The following is a 21,260-nucleotide window of genomic DNA, read 5'->3' as shown; positions in this document are numbered from 1 at the left end:
TTTATTACAATCTGACGCTCAGGTGTTTCTGACGCTAACAACTCTCTCTGTCTGTCGCGTTCTGATGCTAGCCTAGACTCATGACGCTCAGGTGTTTCTGACGCTAACAACTCTCTTTATCTCTCTCGTTGTGATGCCAGCCTAGACTCATGACGCTCAGGTGTTTCTGCCGCTAACAACTCTCTCTGTCTGTCACGTTGTGATGCTAGCCACTCATGACGCTCAGGTGTTTCTGACTCTACCAGCTGCCTTTGTCTCTCACGTTGTGCTATTAACCTGGCATTATGTTGCTCAGGTGTTTCTGTTGCTAACCGTTCTCTTCGTTTCTGTAGTCGACTATAGGTTTCATTTTCACTTTCTTTTGCACGTTTCGTTCTATACTTTTCTTTCGCCTTTTCGAGCCTTCTTTTTCGTTGTGTAGCAGTTTGTTTTTATTTTTGTTTGTTTTTTATTTATTGTTTCCATGTTGTTCCCACGAGTAATGGACATTTTAACGGTCGACCCCCCAGAGGTTCAGTAGAGGGACAAGGCTATAATATACAACAAGAAGCGCCCAATCTTGAGGGGAAAACGCTTGCGACATTACATTTTTAGCCACCCTAATGCCATACAGTCCTCAGCACGTTTTAACCTATTACCTTAACTTGGGTGGTAAAGCTACCGCTAACTACGTAGGTACAGCTGGTTCCAAAAAAAATGAATACGACTCTTTACACATTTTTTTCGAATATTTGAGCAGTGTATATTTATGTGTCAAGTATTTTGGCATGTTAAGGTTATTGTGACATTGAATAAAACAACTTTGCTTTTGACAAAGTGGCAAATTAACTTTTCAGAATGTCAGCATGACACGAGTAGAGAAATGGAGGACGGGTATCATAGAATATACTGCCCGAAATAATAAAAATATGTTTTAAATCGTATTCAATTTTATTGGAACCAGCTGTACATCTAATCACCTATTTTTTTTATCTGTCCTTCTAACGTCACACAATCTTGGACACAACTGTTCTGGTCACGACTACTCATCACCTCACCTAATACACCATTTTGTAACGACGTCCATCTTGGATTTTAAATTTTGTCATAATCACAGTATTCTACTAGTGTAGCCCTTTCATTTGATACCCATATTGAGGGGGTTGTGGAAAAATATGAAATCCGCCATTTTGTACCGGCGGCCATCTTAGATTTACAATGTTATTGATATTACTATATTGTATTGTCATCGGAACTAAAGGTGTGTACCAAATTTCTGATCAATCTGACAACAGGAAGGTACTTAAATTTCAATTTCTAATTTTGACCCAAACAAATAAATAAATACCGTACGGGTCGAGCTAAATAAAACCGTTTAAAAAGGCAGGAAGGCAGCAGGGGCGTAGATAGGTGTATGCTATGGGGGTGGTACTATGATTAAGTTGCAAAAAAAATCACACTCGGAATTTTTTTGTCGAACTAAAACGACGGCGATTTTTCTGTCTTCAAAAAGATATAAAAACATAACACAAAAATTAAAATATAGATTTGTAAATAACAGAAACAAAATGAAACAATGACGTTTATTAGTTAATTTTCTATAAACTATAAATAAAAACTCTAAACTATCAAAAAAACTATAAAAACTATAAACTATAAATAAAACTACAAAACAAAATCAAGTTTTCTAGTACGCTGTTTGGAAAACCTATCAATAACAGCATCAACATTTATTTCAATATCTTTATGGATATTAATTATAGTTAACCCCACTAATCTGTCCTGGCCATTAAGAACACTTTGTGTGCTTTTAATTAGGTCAAACATATTATGAACGATAAATCAACATAATTAAAAGCATACAAAGTGTTCTTATATGTCGGATATTAATTAAAAAAAATCCTTTCATAGTCAATGACTATTTCAATTCTCGTATCTCGTCAAGCGTCAGGGGGGGGTACTGTCCCCCAGTACCCCTCCCTTATCTACGCCCTTGGAATGCAGTAGAAGTATCTCAACATTAAAAGAAGCAGTTTCATCCAGAACATAAGAAGAAAATACTACATATTGGCAGGTTCCTTACAGTTTACTGCTATATAAACTTTTCTAAATCGATACAACAAAAATTAGTTCTGGAGCGCTTTCAGATGGAGCGGAGCGTCCGCGGCTTCCAGCTTGTACCATTAGTTTATATATGAACAATTTCACATGGGTCGCGTATGCTTCGTCCGGATGAGTTCGTCGACGGCTATCTTGAAAAAAACAGGCGGACGCTCCGCGCGGACATTCCGCTCCATCTAAAAACGCTCTAACAAACTTGAAGTCGAAAAAAACCCTGATAAAAATATTCGTTTCGTAAGCGGATGGTCTGTGGTTCAAATCTCACGCCGTCCAAGACTTTTTTATATTTTTTTTGCTTATAGCGTGATCTTATTGCATTGGTTTCACACTTTTTGGTTGGATTGGTTTAGTTATTTGGCGGGTTGGTTAGCGTGGTTATTTGGAGGGTGTTAATTCATTGGTTAGTTGGTTATTTGGTGGGGTTGGTTGATTTTTACTAATTTATATTTGTTTTTTATATTTTTTATCAGTGTCGAAGTTAGTTGCGTTGGTTAAGTTGGTTATTTGGTGGGGTGGATAGCGTTGGTTAGTCCTTATAAAATGCCTATATTTCATAAAGCCGTCAAGTGCGTCACATCAACGACGTCATACCTATTAACGGCATTTTAGTAAGCTACCGTTTAACGGCAGTTTAAGTACGCCTTTTTTTTCGCAAAGAAAACTCATGAGCGCCACAGTGGGGTATTTGACACTGATAGTTGATCGAAATTTTTTTATGTAGACCTTATATAAATTATTGCTATTTTCAATTAAAGAGGAAATAATATGAACAAAATAAAGGATAATTCGTCGATTCTAAAAAAAGCTTTGTACACAACAATGCCATCGCGGTTTACACCTCGCATTAGTATATCACTGATTGGCAAATTAGAGGAAACCAAGAATGTTTTTCTCATTTTATCAGCAAAATCGCAAAAATTCGCAGTATTTTATTTTACTGTATGAAAGCCCAATGTTTACTAAGTAAAACGTATATAGACAATATGCTGGATTCTTCGAAATGCGCAACTAAATCTCTAAGTAATAATAAAAATGTCACAAATTTAATCAAATTTTCTGAACGCTTAACTTTTAGTTGCAAAAAAAATCGTTAGTATAGAGAATATCAAAATAAATAATACGTTTATGTACAATACATACCTGCAGCTTGCTGAGCCATTTTCAATCAAAACAATAATATAAACATAAAAAGAGCACAAGAACAACAACAATTTATAATTTTAAACATAAAATTTAGCCATTTACCTCTTATCCGTGAGAAGTAACAACTTTGACGTTTCGTTGAAACAAATGAATGCAACTAAACACACCCATAGCAAAGCCATTCATGGCAGAGATGATTTAACTTATCATTTATCTTTTTTTGGGAAATCTTAAACACATTTGCTTTTTCGAATTTCGATCACCTTTTTCATGCTAATTCCCTTCACTTATTTCTGGGACACCCTGTATATTTTGATTATGATTTTTACATATGATTAACGAAAACGATTCATCTTGATATTTCGTCAAAAAAATTCCTGACCTTTAATGACATTTTAATTTTCAAATTCTATTTTTGATCATTTTTTAGATTGATATCGTCTGTTTAAAAATCTTCCCTGATGCATTGGATAGATTTAAAAAGGTTAATTATCTTTTGCTATAAAATTAAAAATTTTTCAGCTTTCGTTCATAAAATTCAAAAATCATAAAATTATGCTGGCTCATTAAATATGTACATATAAGAAAATCATTGGCTATAAACTGGTCGTGCATATTCCACTTTTTATCACCAGTGGAACTGGTACCAGGGATGTAATCATTTCTAATAAAAAAAATGCGCTATATAAAGAAATAGTCCCTAACAAGATATCAAGAAATGCTGCAGAGATTAAAACTGTAAAGAATTAAAAATAAAACTGGCGAGTTGTTTATCAGGACCTAAGTAAAGGTATTTTGCAGTAATGTTTTTAATATTGATTATATATATTAAAAAAATAGACAGAATTAATACACACATGGCCAAAATTATTGCGTATATCGTTTAAAAATATACGGAAAGGAGTTTAAAGAATCTTTTTTTGTACATAGGTTTGATAATCTGGATCTGTAATAAACATTTTTTGTTAAAATGGATATGGTAAACAATGTTTATCGTTCAGACCCAATATTATTACAAAATTCTTCTGATAATTGCTGCGCGCGAAACATGGGAAATGGGAAGCCATTCCTCAACATCTTCTGGACAACTTAATTGAGAGCATGCCACGTCGTCTCACAGCTTGCATTGAGGCTCGAGGAGCCAATACAGACTATTAGTTGTGAGAAATAATTAAAATTGTTTTCAATATTTTCTGTTTAAAATGAAATTTGTTTTTGTTGATTTTTACTCGTTATGAAATAAAATTATAATAACAGCCTAGTTGCACTTAGATTTTTAATTTTATATTAGTTAGTCGTGTAGGAACAAGATCCAATATGTCCAAAAATATAAAAAGAATCATATTAGGTCCAAAATAAAATAAAAATATCGTTATATGCAATAATTTTGGCCATGTGTGTACATGTTTTTTTCTTAAATAAATACCCGATATTATATTAACATTTATATTTCCAGAAATTCATAAATTGAAGCCCCCATCCCCTTAGCTTATATTATACTTTCAATCTAGTCCTGTACTGTACGAATCAAGAAGTTATATAAAGATGAACATGTATAGGGAGCTTAAAAATACTATAGTAACATCAAGCAAAAATGATGTTGACTCAATTGACTACAAGAAGAACTACAATTTTAAGCTTCTTAGCTTTGATTTTGTGTGAAACGTTATATGGTTCTGAAATCCCACAATCTAGTAAGTTGAAATAATCAATATATCTATGTAGATTACTTACTTAATAAGATATACGTACGTAGGCGTACCATTTATTTTAAGCTAATTAAATTCGATATTTTTTATACTTTTTTTCTTAAAAATATTTGAGGAATCGCACCCAAAATTTTTTTAGACAGCTTAAGAAACATCCTGTATAATAGTAACTGTTTTACCTATTAGTATGTGGTTCGTATTTTACCTGAAATGCATTGAATAAAAGTATTTAATTTTTCAAAAAGTATCGCCTTCTCATAATCCGAAATTAATACAAGAATTTATTCCAGTTTAAATACATGTATATGAATATACCGGGTGCGTCTCAAAATCGGCTCACCCCCTATAACTTTTTTATTTTTCCGGATAAAAACTTGAGATTTAGTATATTAATATATGACATAAATTAGGATTGATTGACGTATTCAATTGTCTTCGGTCACTTCCTGTTTCACCGGAAATGACTACAACCTTTGATTTTTAAATGGTACCCTCGGTGTTTTGTTGCTTTAAGCTTGATTTTCATGCATCCGTTGTCCGACGATACGATGATACGATATTAATTTTATTGGCTGAATGTAAAGGCTTCGTTGTGCATTAATAGCACCCCCCTAAGTGTCAATTTTAAATTAAGATTCATCTAATAAATCCATCACAATCTAGCAGCGCTGTCGCCATCGCTTGTCACTCAAAGTTGATGACGTGCATCGGAAATGATTTTGCGATTACCATAGTTTTAGAGTATAATTATAATTACCCCATCATCAACCAAAAGGTGTCTTCGAGTCTGCGATATAAAATGGTATTTTAATTTGATATTATTCTTAAAATCATTCCCATGAAATTGTGTCAGGCTTGTTTGAAAGAGAAATATTTTGTATATTGCAATTTTTGACTAATGTAAACAACACCAAGAGATTTTTTTATTTTTTTATATTTGTAATTATAATCCAATTATTTTTTAGGATCGAGCAAAAGTTACAAATCAAAGGAAAAAGTTGATAAAAAGTATTATGTATCTCCTGATAAGGGCAATCAGTTCAGAGCCTATATCTATTGCATTTCTGCGGGTTTAGAACTGGCAACAGTTGAAAGTGAAGAGGAAACAGACATGTTGAACGAAGTACTGGAAAAAGACGATTTAAAAGGTTTGTTTGTAACAAAATAGTTGTTATAAATTACTACACTATTTTCGATATTTTTAGAGGGCTGGAACGAAGGCTATTGGCTGTCTGGAAGTAGTCTAGCTGATCCGGAAACGTTGGAATATTACTGGGTCTCCACAGGTCAAAAAGTCATTTACACCAACTGGGCAAAGAACCAACCTGACAACGCTGGCAAAAAAGAATTCTGCATTGGGGTTGGACTAGTTGACAAGAAAATAGCTTGGAACGACTACGATCCAGAAACTGAACTCAGATACATATGTCAAACTCGACGACCCTGTTGTTAGTCAACTCATTATACAGGGTGTCCCAGAAATAAGTGCAAGTATTTTAACTGGGAGTATAGTTCAACTCCAGAAACACGCCTATGAGGTTTTTTCGCGAAAAAAAAAATTCAAACTTCCAATTTATTTTTACTTTTTAGTTAAAAACCATAATTTTTTGATAATATGGCAACATAGATATTAGATTAAATTTACAAGAAAGTTCTCAAAATTTTAAAAAATATTTTTTTTGCAAATTTTCAAAGTAAAATAACTCCGTTATTTTGGACTTATTTGAAAAACGATAAAGAGAAAATATGTTTCGTTTATCGAGATCTACCACCTCTTAAAATACTTGCACTTATTTCTGGGACACCCTGTATTGTATCATAGGCAAAACAAGGGCAAAACTATGAGAATATATATTTTTTTTAATAATATTGATACTCCTTATTCATTACTAAAGATCATCACTTAGCCTAATGTTGTAATAATAATAATAATAAGTAATTAAATAAATATGTGTTTTTATTTAATCTAATAATAATAAGATTTAGAAAAAAGTGTCAATATTCTTGGAACATACACTAAAACAATGTCAAGAATATTTTGGAAAGAAGTATTTAAATACCGTATGATCGAATAAAAACGGCGTCAGCGATGGCTATGAAATCGCTGACGATATATAATCGATGACATTTCCCATATAATTTTACAAAAAGCGATCTTCATTTCATAGCCATCGACGCCGTTTTTATTCGATCATACGGTATGTTCATTGAATAAACCAAAGTAATCCAAAAACGATAGTTTTTTATTCATTGTCAGTGATTAATATAATGATTTGATTTTAATAAGAAATTTGTATAACCATTTTAGAACAAGCAAAAATTTATATGAATTGTCAAAGTGTCAAAATGGCAATAATAAAAAAGTTTTTCCTCTTGTGAGATGATGAAATTTTAAAAAGTTTATATTTAACAGTTCTACCGATTTTTTTTTGGGAACTGATATTTACCAAGCTTAGTTAACCTGGTTTTATAACGGAATACAGTCTTAATAAAGTTTTATCGTTGACTGAAAGAACTGTGAACTTATTTCCTTCAATCAACTGTTTTATAAATACATCGTTTTTAAATTTTTAAATCAACTCCTTATAATATCAAGAGATAGGGGGAAGCAGGGCCGTTCCTGGCGAGCGTGCAGTGCGTGCACGCACGTAGGCGCAACATTTTGGGGGCGCAAAATCAAAAGGTCAATCAGTACTTTGTAACAAAAAATCGATACGGTTTCTTGTTAATAAACAAATACTTAAACATACATCATAAGATAAAGTTTGCTTAGCGTCTTTTTTGCGTTGGCCGCACCGAATAAACAAGTCTAGGGCAATCTGTCGGCAACACATTGATCTCATCTATTTATTTTTTATTTTATTCATTTTATGGAAAGCACTGTTCATTAAAATATTGTATCCTATGTTATAGGGCTTGTTTCTCTCTACAGTTTCCTGTCTCACAATATACCGTTTGTGTCGGGGAAGAGATTATAGTTTCATAGTTGTCGATTTTCGAAAGAAATCAGTACATGTATATTATTTCGTATATTTTTCATTTTATTGATTTTATGGAAAGCACTGTTCATTAAAATGTTGTATCCTATGTTATAGGGCTTGTTTCTCTCTACAATTTTCTGTCTCACAATGTACCGTTTGTGTCCGGAAAGGGTTCATAGTTTCATAGTTGTCGATTTTCGAAAGAAATCAGTACATGTATATTATTTCGTATATTTTTCATTTTATTGATTTTATGGAAAGCACTGTTCATGAAAATGTTGATCCTATGTTATAAGGATTGTTTCTCTCTACGATTTCCTGTCTCACAATGTACTGTTTGTGTCGGGGAAGAGATCATAGTTTCATAGTTGTCGATTTTCGAAAGAAATCAGTACATGTATATTATTTCGTATATTTTGTATTTTATTGATTTTATGGAAAGCACTGTTTATTAAAATGTTGTATCCTATGTTTTAGGGCTTGTTTCTCTCTACAATTTCCTGTCTCACAATGTATTGTTTGTGTCGGGGAAGATCATAGTTTCATAGTTGTCGATTTTCTAAGGCTTGTTTCTCTCTACAATTTCCTGTCTCACAATGTACTGTTTGTGTCGGGGAAAGGGATCATAGTTTCATAGTTGTCGATTTTCGAAAGAAATCAGTACATGTATATTATTTCGTATTTTTTTCATTTTATTGATTTTATGGAAAGCACTGTTCATTAAAATGTTGTATCCTATGTTATAGGGCTTGTTTCTCTCTACAATTTCCTGTCTCACAATGTATTGTTTGTGTCGGGGAAGAGATCATAGTTTCATAGTTGTCGATTTTCGAAAGAAATCAGTACATGTATATTATTTCGTATATTTTGTATTTTATTGATTTTATGGAAAGCACTGTTCATTAAAATGTTGTATCCTATGTTATAGGGCTTGTTTCTCTCTACAATTTCCTGTCTCACAATGTATTGTTTGTATCGGGGAAGAGATCATAGTTTCATAGTTGTCGATTTTCGAAAGAAATCAGTACATGTATATTATTTCGTATATTTTAGTTTATTATTGATTTCATGGAAAGCACTGTTCATGAAAATGTTGATCCTATGTTATAAGGCTTGTTTCTTCTACGATTTCTGTCTCACAATGTACTGTTTGTGTCGGGGAAGGGATCATAGTTTCATAGTTGTCGATTTTCGAAAGAAATCAGTACATGTATATTATTTCGTATTTTTTTCATTTTTTTTTTTTGATTTTATGGAAAGCACTGTTCATTAAAATGTTGTATCCTATGATATAGGGCTTGTTTCTTTATCTACAATTTCCTGTCTCACAATGTACCGTTTGTATCCGAGAAGGGTTCATAGTTTCATAGTTGTCGATTTTCGAAAGGAATAGTACATGTGTATTATTTGCCGAATTTTAGTTTAAATGTTTTTATATATTTCATATAAAATGGGTCAGTTTTTCTTTAGGGTATTATTTTTGTTACTAAATATTTGTGGTTTTATTTGTTTAATAAATGTTTTTATACTTTAATTAGAATAGTTTTTTTTACATTTCCAGTTAACATATTGCTCGTTTGTCGCATAATATAAATTATTTAAATTTTTGAGATTGAGATTAAAATATATAATTGGTTTAAATATAAAAAGAGTGCACCAAAGAATGCTGCACGTAGGCGCCAGATACCCCAGGAACGGGCCTGGGGGGAAGGGGTAAATATTAAAATTACCGTAAAATATAATTCTTAAAAAACAAAATTTTAAGAAATACTTATATGGTAAGTTTTACATCAATTTTTCGTTTTCATTAAATTTAATGTCTTCTTTATGTTAGAACTTCTCATGTCCAAATAATAATATTTAATTTTAATAAAAGTATTCTTTATTTTTTCCTTAGTACTGCACTGGTTTATGAAGAAAATGATATAAGCGACGAGTCTAACAGATCTGAAGAATATTTGTATTAGAGTAGAGTAAATATGAAGACCGTGGAACTTAGTGAATTTTTCGCTGGTTTATTGGTCTTGGCTTTAATAGAGGGTGTCTATAGTGTTGCTAGTCCGTCAATTGTTTCATCACTGGTCCACTCACTGTCTCCGGCATGGACAACTTACACACATTCATCACATGGTATGTATTACTAATACCTTGTTGAATTAGTAATTTAATCAAAAATAAATTATTTTTTAAATATTATTTTATAAATTTGATATTTTTCTATTGTGAAAGAATTATAGTAATTTGAAAATTGCGCCTAAAAAAATAATGAATATACAGGGTGAGTTCCCTACGATGTTCTCTATGGGTATCTCGGAAACTACTGGAGATAGAGAAACAGTTAAATGGGGAAAGAATTGCAGTTTTGTGGGGTCCTAAATATGCGTCTTTCATATTTTTGAAAAAATTCATGGCTTACTAGATATTTCGAAAAAAAAACAGATTTTGGCTATTTTAAAAATTACAATCTATTTTAGACAAAAAGTTTTCAGATAAAAGTTGTAGATAATCACATCCCTAATGAGTTTGTGTTCTCCGATTTTTTTTCTAAAGCCGGTCATTTTTGGCATATGACACAAACATATGTTTTTTTAAATGGAAACCACAGTTGGCCACGACTTCGTAGAAAGCGCCATTTTTTAAGCTTTTCAGCGATATAAGCTATAATATGTTTTTTTTCAAAATTACTGAGTTATAGTCAATTCTTATCTTTCTTGACTAATTTCACTTAGTTGGCATGGTGTTCTTATTTTGTTATGGTTTATAACTTATAAAAAGACAAAATTTATTATTAAACGGCTCTTTACAATTTATATTACACAACCTAAAACTTAAAAAGATGCACTTTAGGTTATTTTAGAAAACGTTCAAAAAATCCGCCATTGTTTTGAGTACATTAATGCATCTTTTTAAAACTGAATTTCTAGCTATTCTCACAGAACGACCCACAGTGCTTCGAACATATGGCTCTAGAGGACAAAAATGCAAAACTTCTCTTTTATGGTAGGCAATTTATTCAAACTAGGTTTATTTGACACAAATGATGAGTACTCCCATTGTACTAAATGATAATGTTCTTAGTCCCACGTTTATGAAAAAAATCTTATAAATAATAAAAATGTTGGAGCTGTGTTCCATCTAAGGAAATAATGATTTATAGTATGAAAACGGTGTAAGTATTAAATAAATCCCTGTGATAAAAAAGAACTGAAATAACATTAGAACATGATTCCTACATTATAAGCCTAATATAAGATAAAAATGTTTTTCTTTAATGAAAAAGAAAAATTAATGTTATATTTAATTAAAAAAAACCTTAAGATACTATAAATTTACTTTAGGACAACAAAATGCATAGATCGCAACTACTCTGATTCAGAAGAATCACTGCTGACAGAATCTTCCAAATTTATAGTATCCAAATCACAGGTAGATGAAGTATCCTCACATATAAGATATTTCTGTACATCATTTTCTAATATGTTACTTTTTCGCGTTGTTACTGTTCTTTTTGTTGGTATGAGGAGTTAATAGTTACCTCTTTAATAGACCACATCCATATATTATTTTTTCCTTTTCTTGGGTATGAGGTTTTATAATAAATTGAAAGATGGAAACTTTTTTTATGCGACGTTTCGCTCCAACATAGTGGGCTTTTTCAGGCACAAGTGGTGTCTCATTTGACTGGAAGGTTCATCAATATCTAATAAAGAACGCATTTTTTGAAATATAAATAATTTTGAGTTCTTGTCCTTATGATCAAGCCAAGTATTAAGCAGATCGGCGTTGCTTATCAATTTTACTCCATCTGAAAAGTATCATAAAATAAAGTTCGTCGCAAGCAGACGCAGGTGAACTATACAAAAATTAATGGCGACACAGTTTGACATTTCAAATAACCAATTTTGAGCTGTACTTTAAATACCTTTTGAGGTTTTAAAACGTAAAATTTTTAGGCTTTATTCTCAGAACTGCGACTGTCGCCAGCGACACTTCAAAAGCACCAATGAGATTTGTACAAAATTTTAAACAACTGTCAATTTTTAAATTTAGTAGAGTTCTCATTGGTTGTTTGAATGTCAAACTGTGTCGCCCGCGACACGACGTCGTTCTGAGAGCGGGGTTTAAGCCGTTCTCCAGAACAGCGCGACTGTCGCCAGCGACACGTCAAGAGGACCAATGAATATGTACAACAAAAACAGCTGTCAATTTTAAATTTAGTACAGCTTTTGATATGGTTATTTTTTAAATACCTTTTTGAAGTTTGCCCGCGACACGACGTTTTCTGATACCCATTTAAGAATCATCTTAAAAATAAATAAAAAAACTAAACAATCACGAACTTGTTTAGAAATAAATTTAAAGTACATACCTTGTTTAACAATATCCATAGTGGCTTTCAATTAAGTACGTACCGTTTAACTCCACAATATACAGAACTACTATGAATGTTATTCTTTTCACTGATAAGACAATGATCGTAAAATTTATTTTCAGTGAAAATATTTGCTAACAAAAAACGCTGTTTATGAAAAATAATATACAGGATGGTTGAACATTGCTATAAGTATAAAATTACATATTCAGGTATTAGTAAATTTTAACTTTTTTTTCGATTTTTGTCCATGGGACGAAGCACTGTGCGACCGGTCGACTTAATTAAACTTGTCCTGTACCGCTTCTTCCAGTGCCTCTCTTAATTCATAAGTTCTTTTGAAAACCTTGTTGTTAACCATACCACATAAGAAAATCTAAAATGGATAGGTCAAGTGATCGAGGAGGCCCATATGCAATTGGTCCACCTCTTTCTATCCCTGAGTCTACATAATTATTATATAAATAATTTTTAACATTTCTTTCATTGTGGGGGGTGTCATAAAGAAAGTCATGTTGGAACCACTCTATTACTGCGCGACTATCTAAATTTTGACTGTAACTCAGTAATTTTGTGAAAAAAAAAGCTTATATCGCTGAAAAGCTTAAAAAATGGTGCTTTTTATGAAGTCATGGACAACTATGGTTTCCATTTAAAAAAACATATGTTTGTGTCATTTGCCAAAAATGACACAAACTCATTAGGGATATGATTATCTACAACCATTTAACCGACTCTCTATCTCCAGTAGTTTCCGAGATACCCGGTCTAACTCACCCTGTCTAATTAGTTACATATAAGTGAATTTATAGAAGTAAATTTATAAGAATATTTGATTGAAATTGATGATCTTTTTGTAGGGCATCACAAGCATCACGAGAAAGAAGATATTAAAAAACACTATTATGCTTCCCCGGACAAAGCCAATTATTTCCAAGCTTATTTAAACTGTCTTTCTGCTGGAATGGAACTTGCCACAGTGGAAAACGAGCAAGAAACGGCTGTATTGGACAGGATACTAAAAAACAATTTGAGAGGTTTGTACTGTCAACAAATACTGCTAAGATGTTTGATATGATCCATCCTAAAGACGCAACATACTAAATTTAAAGAAAGCGTCCATTCTTCTCAAAGACACCTGGTTTAAATTAAAAAGATGTATAAAAAGACTCAAAGTCTCGGTCTCAACGTATACAGGGTTGTTCACCACATACGACACGGAGAATTGTAGCTAAACGATGAGATTTTTACAAATTGTAAGTTTTGGGTTCGTTGAAGGACTATTAGAGCTACAATTTAAAAATATTTTTACAAGATACAGAGTGTCCCAAATAAGTAAAAAATATCAAAGTTGTATTTTTTTAAATGGAACACCCTGTATATTATTACATTTTTAGTTTCTACGATTAAAATAAAGGTAAATTTGATAAAGGTTTATTACACTTAAACCTTACCGTTTTTGATATATTTTCAATTTTGTGAAGTTGCAGGCAAAATTTTAAGGCTTTATTTCTCCAAGAGTATCAAAGTTTTTAATACTAAGTATTTACTGAAGTTTATTTATTGATCAGTTATTGTGCTGCAATAATAAAAATTATACTACCTTATACAGAGTGTCTAAAATTTTATTTTAAATAATTCCTAGCTGTAAACGGCAATAACTTGTTTAATTTAAATGGAACACCCTGTATGTTTTATGAGAATCAGATGCACAATTTAATTGTCTATGAAATTGTATTATACCATTTTTTACCTATAGCTTCAAGTTTCCGTAGAAAATGCATTTTCTTGTAATTTTAAATTCATTTATCAATATACCCATGGAATACTGACATTTTAGATTATTTTTAAAGATGTACCAAATTTTTAGAGTACAGATACTAATATTGTCGATATAGTTTGTTTATTTCATTAAAAAATAAAAAAAAACTGTTTAAATATTTGTTAAAGAGGACCAATTAATGTGATTCCAGTATTCAAACTACATTAATTGACTGTTTGCGTTGATTAATAATAATTGCTTCAAAAACTAAAAAACTGAATTTTTTATGTGTACTAGACAGTGTGGTAAAAAGTAACACCTTAAGAATGATATTTCATTTTTTAACAAATGCTTGTACAAATTTTTATAACTTATTATTATATTGATTTCTGATTCAAATCCACATTTATTTAGAATAATTTATTCACGAACATAATTAAGTATGTAATTAATTAGTATTTGGGCGGAAATAATGGTGGTATATTTAATTAATGGTATACTCTTTTATGAAGATTTAAATAGTTTTCTTTCCTAGTAATATTATCATTTGTTAAAAACGATAATATTACTAGCCTGTACATTTTGTACATTTGTTGCTTTAAAAACAATCTAAAATGTCAATATTCCATGGATATATTGATAAATGAGGTTTAAATTATAAAAAAAATGCATTTTCTACGAAAACTTGAAGGGATAGGTAAAAAGTGGTATAACACAATCTGATAGACAATTAAATTATGCATCTGATAATCTGATTCTCCTAAAATATACAGGGCGTTCCATTTAAATTAAACAAGTTGTTGCCGTTTAAAGCTAGTAATTATTTAAAATAAAATTTTAGACACTCTGTATAAGGTAGTATAATTTTTATTATTGCAACGCAATAACTGATCAATAAATAAACTTCAGTAAATATTTAGTATTAAAAACTTTGATACCCTTGGAGAAATGAAACCTTAAAATTTTTACTGCAATTTCACAAAATTGAAAATATTTCAAAAACGGTAAGGTTTAAGTGTGATAAACCTTAATAAAATTTACCTTTATTTCAATAGTAGAATCTAAAAATAGAATAATATATAAGGTGTTCCATTTAAAAAAATACAACTATAGCATTTTTTACTTATTTGGGACACTCTGTATCTTGTAAAATTATTTCTAAATTGTAAGTTTAATAGTCCTTCAACGAACCCAAAACTTAAAATTTGTAAAAATCTAATACTCCGTGTCGTATGTGGTGAACAACCCTGTATATTAAATTAATCGTGTACCGTACGTCTGTCCGTTCTGTAGCTACGGGGTATCCGTGAGAGGGGAAACGATATTCTCTCCATGTTTTTCGTAAAAAATTAGACGACGCGTCCCATCAATAAAAATTCGGCAAATTTGCAAGTAGCCAATAAAATGAGTGGGCGGAGCGATTTGCGGTGATGTACTCGTCAAGTCGACGTATAAAATATATTGTTGTTTATTTAAATGTTTTTTGTCCGCATTCCTTTCATAGACACAGATCCAGCAGACGTACTGTACGTGTTTCGCTCATACGAGCATCATCAGACCTAACAAGAAAGAACCCAAATAAATAACAAATAATAAAAAGGTCGTCGTAACTTACAAATACAATAAAAGTCAAACCACACACACGTTCACATTCTACATATTAAAATAACACTGGAGATGAGGCTGAAATGACCGGCAAATATTTGTCATTAAAAAACAAACACGAACAAAAAATCAAATAACAACAACAACAACAATAGCAACATACTAATACTATTCAAATCACAATATCTATTAAAAAAAGATTAACTATATCTTGATTTTTAGAAGGATACTGGCTGGCTGGAAACAATCTAGCAGATCCGGACACTCAGAAATTTTATTGGATCTCCACCGGACGTAGAGTCACTTACACCAATTGGGGGAAAAATCAGCCCAAGAGCGGCGTTAAAAAAGGGTCCTGTATAAGAATTGGAATGAGTGGCCGAAAAATTTACTGGAGCAATTTCGTTTGTGATAACATTTTGGGATATATATGTCAAACGAGAAAACCTTGCCGTAAACACTAAGGCTGTATTCCGTTGCAAAACCAGGCGAACCAGACCGGTAAACTACGGTAAAGAAATCGGTTTGATACGGAACGATTTGGTAAAATACTGAAAACGTCAAATGTAGACGTTTTCAATACCTTTATTACAAAATTTATCTTTTATGCATTTTTAATGTACCTATTCTCTGCTTTTACGTTTGCTTCTTCTTTTCAATGGAGTTTAATACTGAAAAGTACTTTATTAGTAAACTGTTAAACTCGTTAGACAGCTCAAGTGAAAATTTGCAGGTCCAATATTAAAACAGATCAATAATAAATAAACAAATCTAATCAATATTTATATTTTTATAGCTTACAAAACATTCACGATTGCTTGTTGTCTTGTTTTTCATGTTTTCTTTAAATGTACCCTGACTTTAAGAAACAATGGCTGCATGATAAGTTTAAATGGTCCTAAAAAGTAATTCTATTTAGTTAATGAAATTTATTTACCTTTACTGCCTACCTCCATTACTTTTGGATGTAAATACAAAATATTATTACAAAATTTAGAAATTAAATGAGAATATTACTCGAACTTCCAATATTTGCTTGATTTCTGTCACATAAATGACACTGATTGACAAACAAAACCAGAAAAACAAGTCTTCTCGGGCTCGGGCTGGTTGGTTTGGTGACAGTTATAACCGAATTTTTCAGAAACCGTGTTTCGCAATAAGAAAACTTTCAGGAAACCGATAAAAGCGGAACATAAAACCATAACCAAGGTAAGCAACGGAATACACCCTAAATACACACAATGGTCATATAAATTATTTTGTTTCCTATACTTTACAATTACTACATCATTCAATTACAAGTAAATAGCAATCTAATAATAAAGAGTTGGAAACATTTCTCTTTCGTTTGCCTTTTCCCTTATCAGTCCATTTTATTTAAGTATACAGGGTGGCGCACCTCAGTCGCCTCAGCGGTACATTATACGGCACAATTTAAAATTATTTTGAAATATACAGGGTGTTTCAGAACTAAGATCCATACCAAAGTTATATTTTTTCTTATGAAACACACCCGGTATTTTATTTCATTTTTTGAGTACCGTGAAATGGGGTGACTTTGCCTCTTGGGGTGACTTTTCCAAATTCCGTCCGAAAATATGTTAGACGTAGCCGTAGCCACTACTTGAAAAGAACGCGTTATATGTTATCGGTAAATTATGGGTGGAGGCGCCCCACGTCTCGGAACGTCGCTAAACGCTTGCCGTCAGTTGCGATCTATGGTTGCGATGTAGCATTTACAGTGCTGTGAAGCCAAATCTGTTTTTAAAGCCTTTCAAACTTCTACGTGGCTGCAATAGTTAACCACGCTATATTGAGGTAAGTATTATGCAGAAGTTCGTTATAATATTGAGGGTGATGAAGCATATTTTACGTAATTATGCTTTTAAATGGGGTGGCTTTGGTCTATCAATAAGAATAAGGAAGAGGGCAAAGACACCCCATATAAGCAACTAACTTTGCCCATCCAGTTTTTTACTTTTTTATATACAGTGTGACCCACTCAAGACCGGGCACCCTCCATAAAATCTGTGTTTATAGTCCGATTTTGATGATTTTTTTTTCAAATATGAAGTTTCAAAAAATGTACTTTAGGGCTGAATGTCATGTTATTTCACAAAAAACAAGGCCTACTTAATAAAGTTTTTGTGGTGAAAAATTTGCAAAATCATATTAGCGATTTTTTTCAAAAATTTTAGTACACCCCTACATTCGGCATCCCCAAAACAGTTCTGTACCAAATTTCGTTTAAAATTATTAATTATTAATAATTTTGCAGTTAAATTAAATAATTCCCTATTTTTGCCAATTTAACGATGAGTTATCACGTAACCCTTGAAAAAACAATCCACAACAATGGGTTTTATTAGCTGTCAATTCTTGCAGCGTAGAATTGAATATTAATTTAATAGCACGCAGAAAAGTGTTGTATCAAGAAATATTATTTGCATTATGGAACAATTAAATATTAGGGATAAAATTGAAATTATTCGTTTAGTGGGTGATAACTATCTTCAAGCACGAGAAGCTGCCAGACAATTTAACAACAGACATCCCGACAGACCTGCAGTAAGTAGAAGCACGGTTCAACGAATAAATAGAGTTTTTAATGAAACTGGTTGTGTGTCAAAATACTTACTAAAAAACAGAAGGCCGAAACATCGAATAAATAGGCGGAATGAGGAAATATTAGAATATTTTCGTAACAATCCTCGTGCAAGCATTAGAGGCGCCAGTGTTGATTTGGATATACCAAGGGAAAATATTAGGAGATGTTTGCGAACTAATAAAGTTAAACCCTTTAAACCAAAGATTTTACACACTTTGGAAAACGGAGATGATGTTAGACGATTAGAATTCTGCTTATGGGCTCAAGCAGAGTATTTAAATAATTTATTTAGTGATGAGGCAACATTTAGTACAAACGGAGTAGTATCCTCTCAAAATTCGCGATTCTGGGCAGTCGAAAACCCTGAATGGGTGATCAATACAAGAAGACAGTATTCTCAGAAATTAAATGTGTAGTGTGGCATACTTGATCATAGAATCATTGGTCCATATTTTTTTGAGAGAAATTTGAATAGTCCAACGTTTTCGAATTTTCTGATTAATGACTTTTGGGATGCAATACATAATTTACCATGCCAAACCCGTTTGAATTTAAAATTTCAATTGGACGGATCACCTGTGCATAACGCGGCAGTTGTCAGGGAATGGTTAAATGAAAATTTTGAAAATAAGTGGATAGGTCGAAATAGCCCGCTAATTGAGTGGCCACCGAGATCCCCGGACCTAACACCCCTTGATTTCTTTCTTTGGTTTCTTAAAGCAACAAGTTTACAAGTCTAGACCTCAATCTGTAGATGAATTACGTATTAGAATTACAGAGTCTGCAAATATTACACCACAGCAGCTTAGGAATGTAACTGTTAATCTAAGAAAAGATGCGACAAATGTATTGAACTGAATGGAGGGCTGGTAGAAGCAACTAGAATTATTTGAATATGTTTAACTTATTATTCGGTTATTGTGTTGCTTGTAGTATTTTTATCATTGTTTGTAATAAAACTCGTTGTCGTGGATTGTTTTTTTTTTGGTTACTTGATAACTCATCGTTAAATTGGCAAAATAGGGAATTATTTAATTTAACTGCAGAATTATTAATAATTAATATTTTTAAACGAAATTTGGTACAGAACTGTTTTGGGGGATGCCGAATGTAGGGGTGTACTCAAATTTTTGAAAAAAAATCGCTAATATGATTTTGCAAATTTTTCACCACAAAAACTTTATTAAGTAGGCCTTGTTTTTTTGTGAAATAACATGACATTGAGCCCTAAAGTACATTTTTTTGAAACTTTATATTTGAAAAAAAATCATCAAAATCGGACTATAAACACAGATTTTATGGAGGGTGCCCGGTCTTGAGTGGGTCACTCTGTATATATATATATATATATATATATATATATATATATATATATATATATATATATATATATATATATATATATATATTTGTTTAATAAACAAAAAAACGTATTATTGTTGTGTTGTGCTTATTACCACTTATAGCATAGACCATGCGCATTTGAGAAAATACAACAATTTTTGAAATAAACACGATTTAAAATTCAGAATTGGGCAAAGTCACCCCACTTCACGGTGGTGTATTATAGCATCTTTAGTAAGAGCCTTTTAAATTTTAATAGTTTTGCATAGTTTTAAAAATCAATGTAATTTTACAAAATTGTTTACAGATTACTGCGTCTTTACAAATGAAAGTTAAACCATAAATATAGGTACAATTTTGTTTTGTTTTTAAGTAAAACATTATGTGTTGACGAAAAAACCTCACGCCCTTGTTTTTTCGTGTACCTACTCTCTGATCAAAAAGATGAGACTAATACATTTAAAAATAAGCTTTATGTATTTTTTTTCGTATAGGTATGTATCAATAACTCATAACACAACTCAGAATTAAAAAATCATATACCTACTTCAATTTTCGGCTTTCAGAACTCATTTCACACAACCACAATATGTATCTGTTATCGCTAATCTCTTGTCAAACCATCTTTTTACCATAATAAGGCAAAAACGAGAACATTTAGTAGAATCGCCCTGTATATAAAATAGAATTTTAATATGTAAAATATTTCTCAAGTCATTTAGAATGCATTCAATAATCCTGTGAATCCTGTCTAGATGTTCCAGAATCAAGAACAAGTTTTTCACTATAAAAAGGTTTTCAGATATCTTATAAGATGAAGTAGCATCAGGTTATATCACTGCATTAATAATTTATCGATTGCGATATTGGGAAGGTAAAAACATGCAACCTGCAACATTACATACAGTGTAAAAGCAATCTTCACGAAGTGAACTGAGCAAAAAAGGCGATCAACGTATCATATTAATTAAAGATTTAAATTGAGACCTTCTTCTTAACAGCGGCGCGGCGTAGCGTGGCATCACGGTTCAACTTTCGTTTAGCTGTAATCTGTTATACAAAAAATTACTTTACACTTTACATATGCGTTCTAGAAGGCGTTAGGAGTACAAATATACAAATATTTCCCTGCGGAAATGCGTCATTTTCATTTTTCGGACTTTAGTATAGCCGAAATCTGTTACATCAAAACTAGTCTTCGGGGTGTGTTTTAGACATTTTTCTAAACATAAAAACACAAAAAAGTGTCTGCGGAAATTTTTTATTTTTATTTTACATAAAAAAACGCTTTAACTTTAGAATAACCGAAATCAGTTACATGAAAAATGAACTTATATTTGTTTTATACGAGCCTTTACGAGAATAGAAATACAAAAAAAAATTCCTTCGGAAATGTGTCAATGTCATTTTGTGCATTTTGTTTTTCATACATTTTTCAGTTTAGAACAGGGCCATGTAAGTGAAATATTAAAAATGGTTCCAGCAAAAGTTTCCCAATTATGACGGATGATGGCGCTGATCGTCAAATTTTTGGACAGGGATTTTGCTTACCGACAATACGACGTGAGCTACGACCGGACCAGGACCAATCAGAATGATCAGTCTTTCTTGGACATTTGCCGCGGACGTGTGT

The 21,260-nt window shown here is 31.8% G+C and overlaps 1 protein-coding gene across 1 annotated transcript; it reads left to right on the top strand.

The window, feature by feature from the left end:
* Positions 1-4,827: 4,827 nt before the first annotated feature.
* On the top strand, positions 4,828-6,469 carry LOC115876565 (perlucin-like). The gene is made up of 3 exons (XM_030892376.1): positions 4,828-4,937; positions 5,918-6,100; positions 6,158-6,469. The coding sequence occupies exons 1-3, from the start codon at positions 4,838-4,840 to the stop codon at positions 6,403-6,405; spliced, it is 531 nt and encodes a 176-aa protein (XP_030748236.1). The 5' UTR covers positions 4,828-4,837; the 3' UTR covers positions 6,406-6,469.
* Positions 6,470-21,260: the final 14,791 nt, after the last annotated feature.

This window comes from Sitophilus oryzae, unplaced genomic scaffold (genome assembly GCF_002938485.1).
Source record: "Sitophilus oryzae breed Bouriz unplaced genomic scaffold, Soryzae_2.0 scaffold_1436_pilon_pilon, whole genome shotgun sequence".
Lineage (NCBI taxonomy): Eukaryota > Metazoa > Arthropoda > Insecta > Coleoptera > Curculionidae > Sitophilus > Sitophilus oryzae.
The sequence above is the reverse complement of the archived record's forward strand: the minus strand, read 5'-3'. Positions and strand labels throughout refer to the sequence as shown.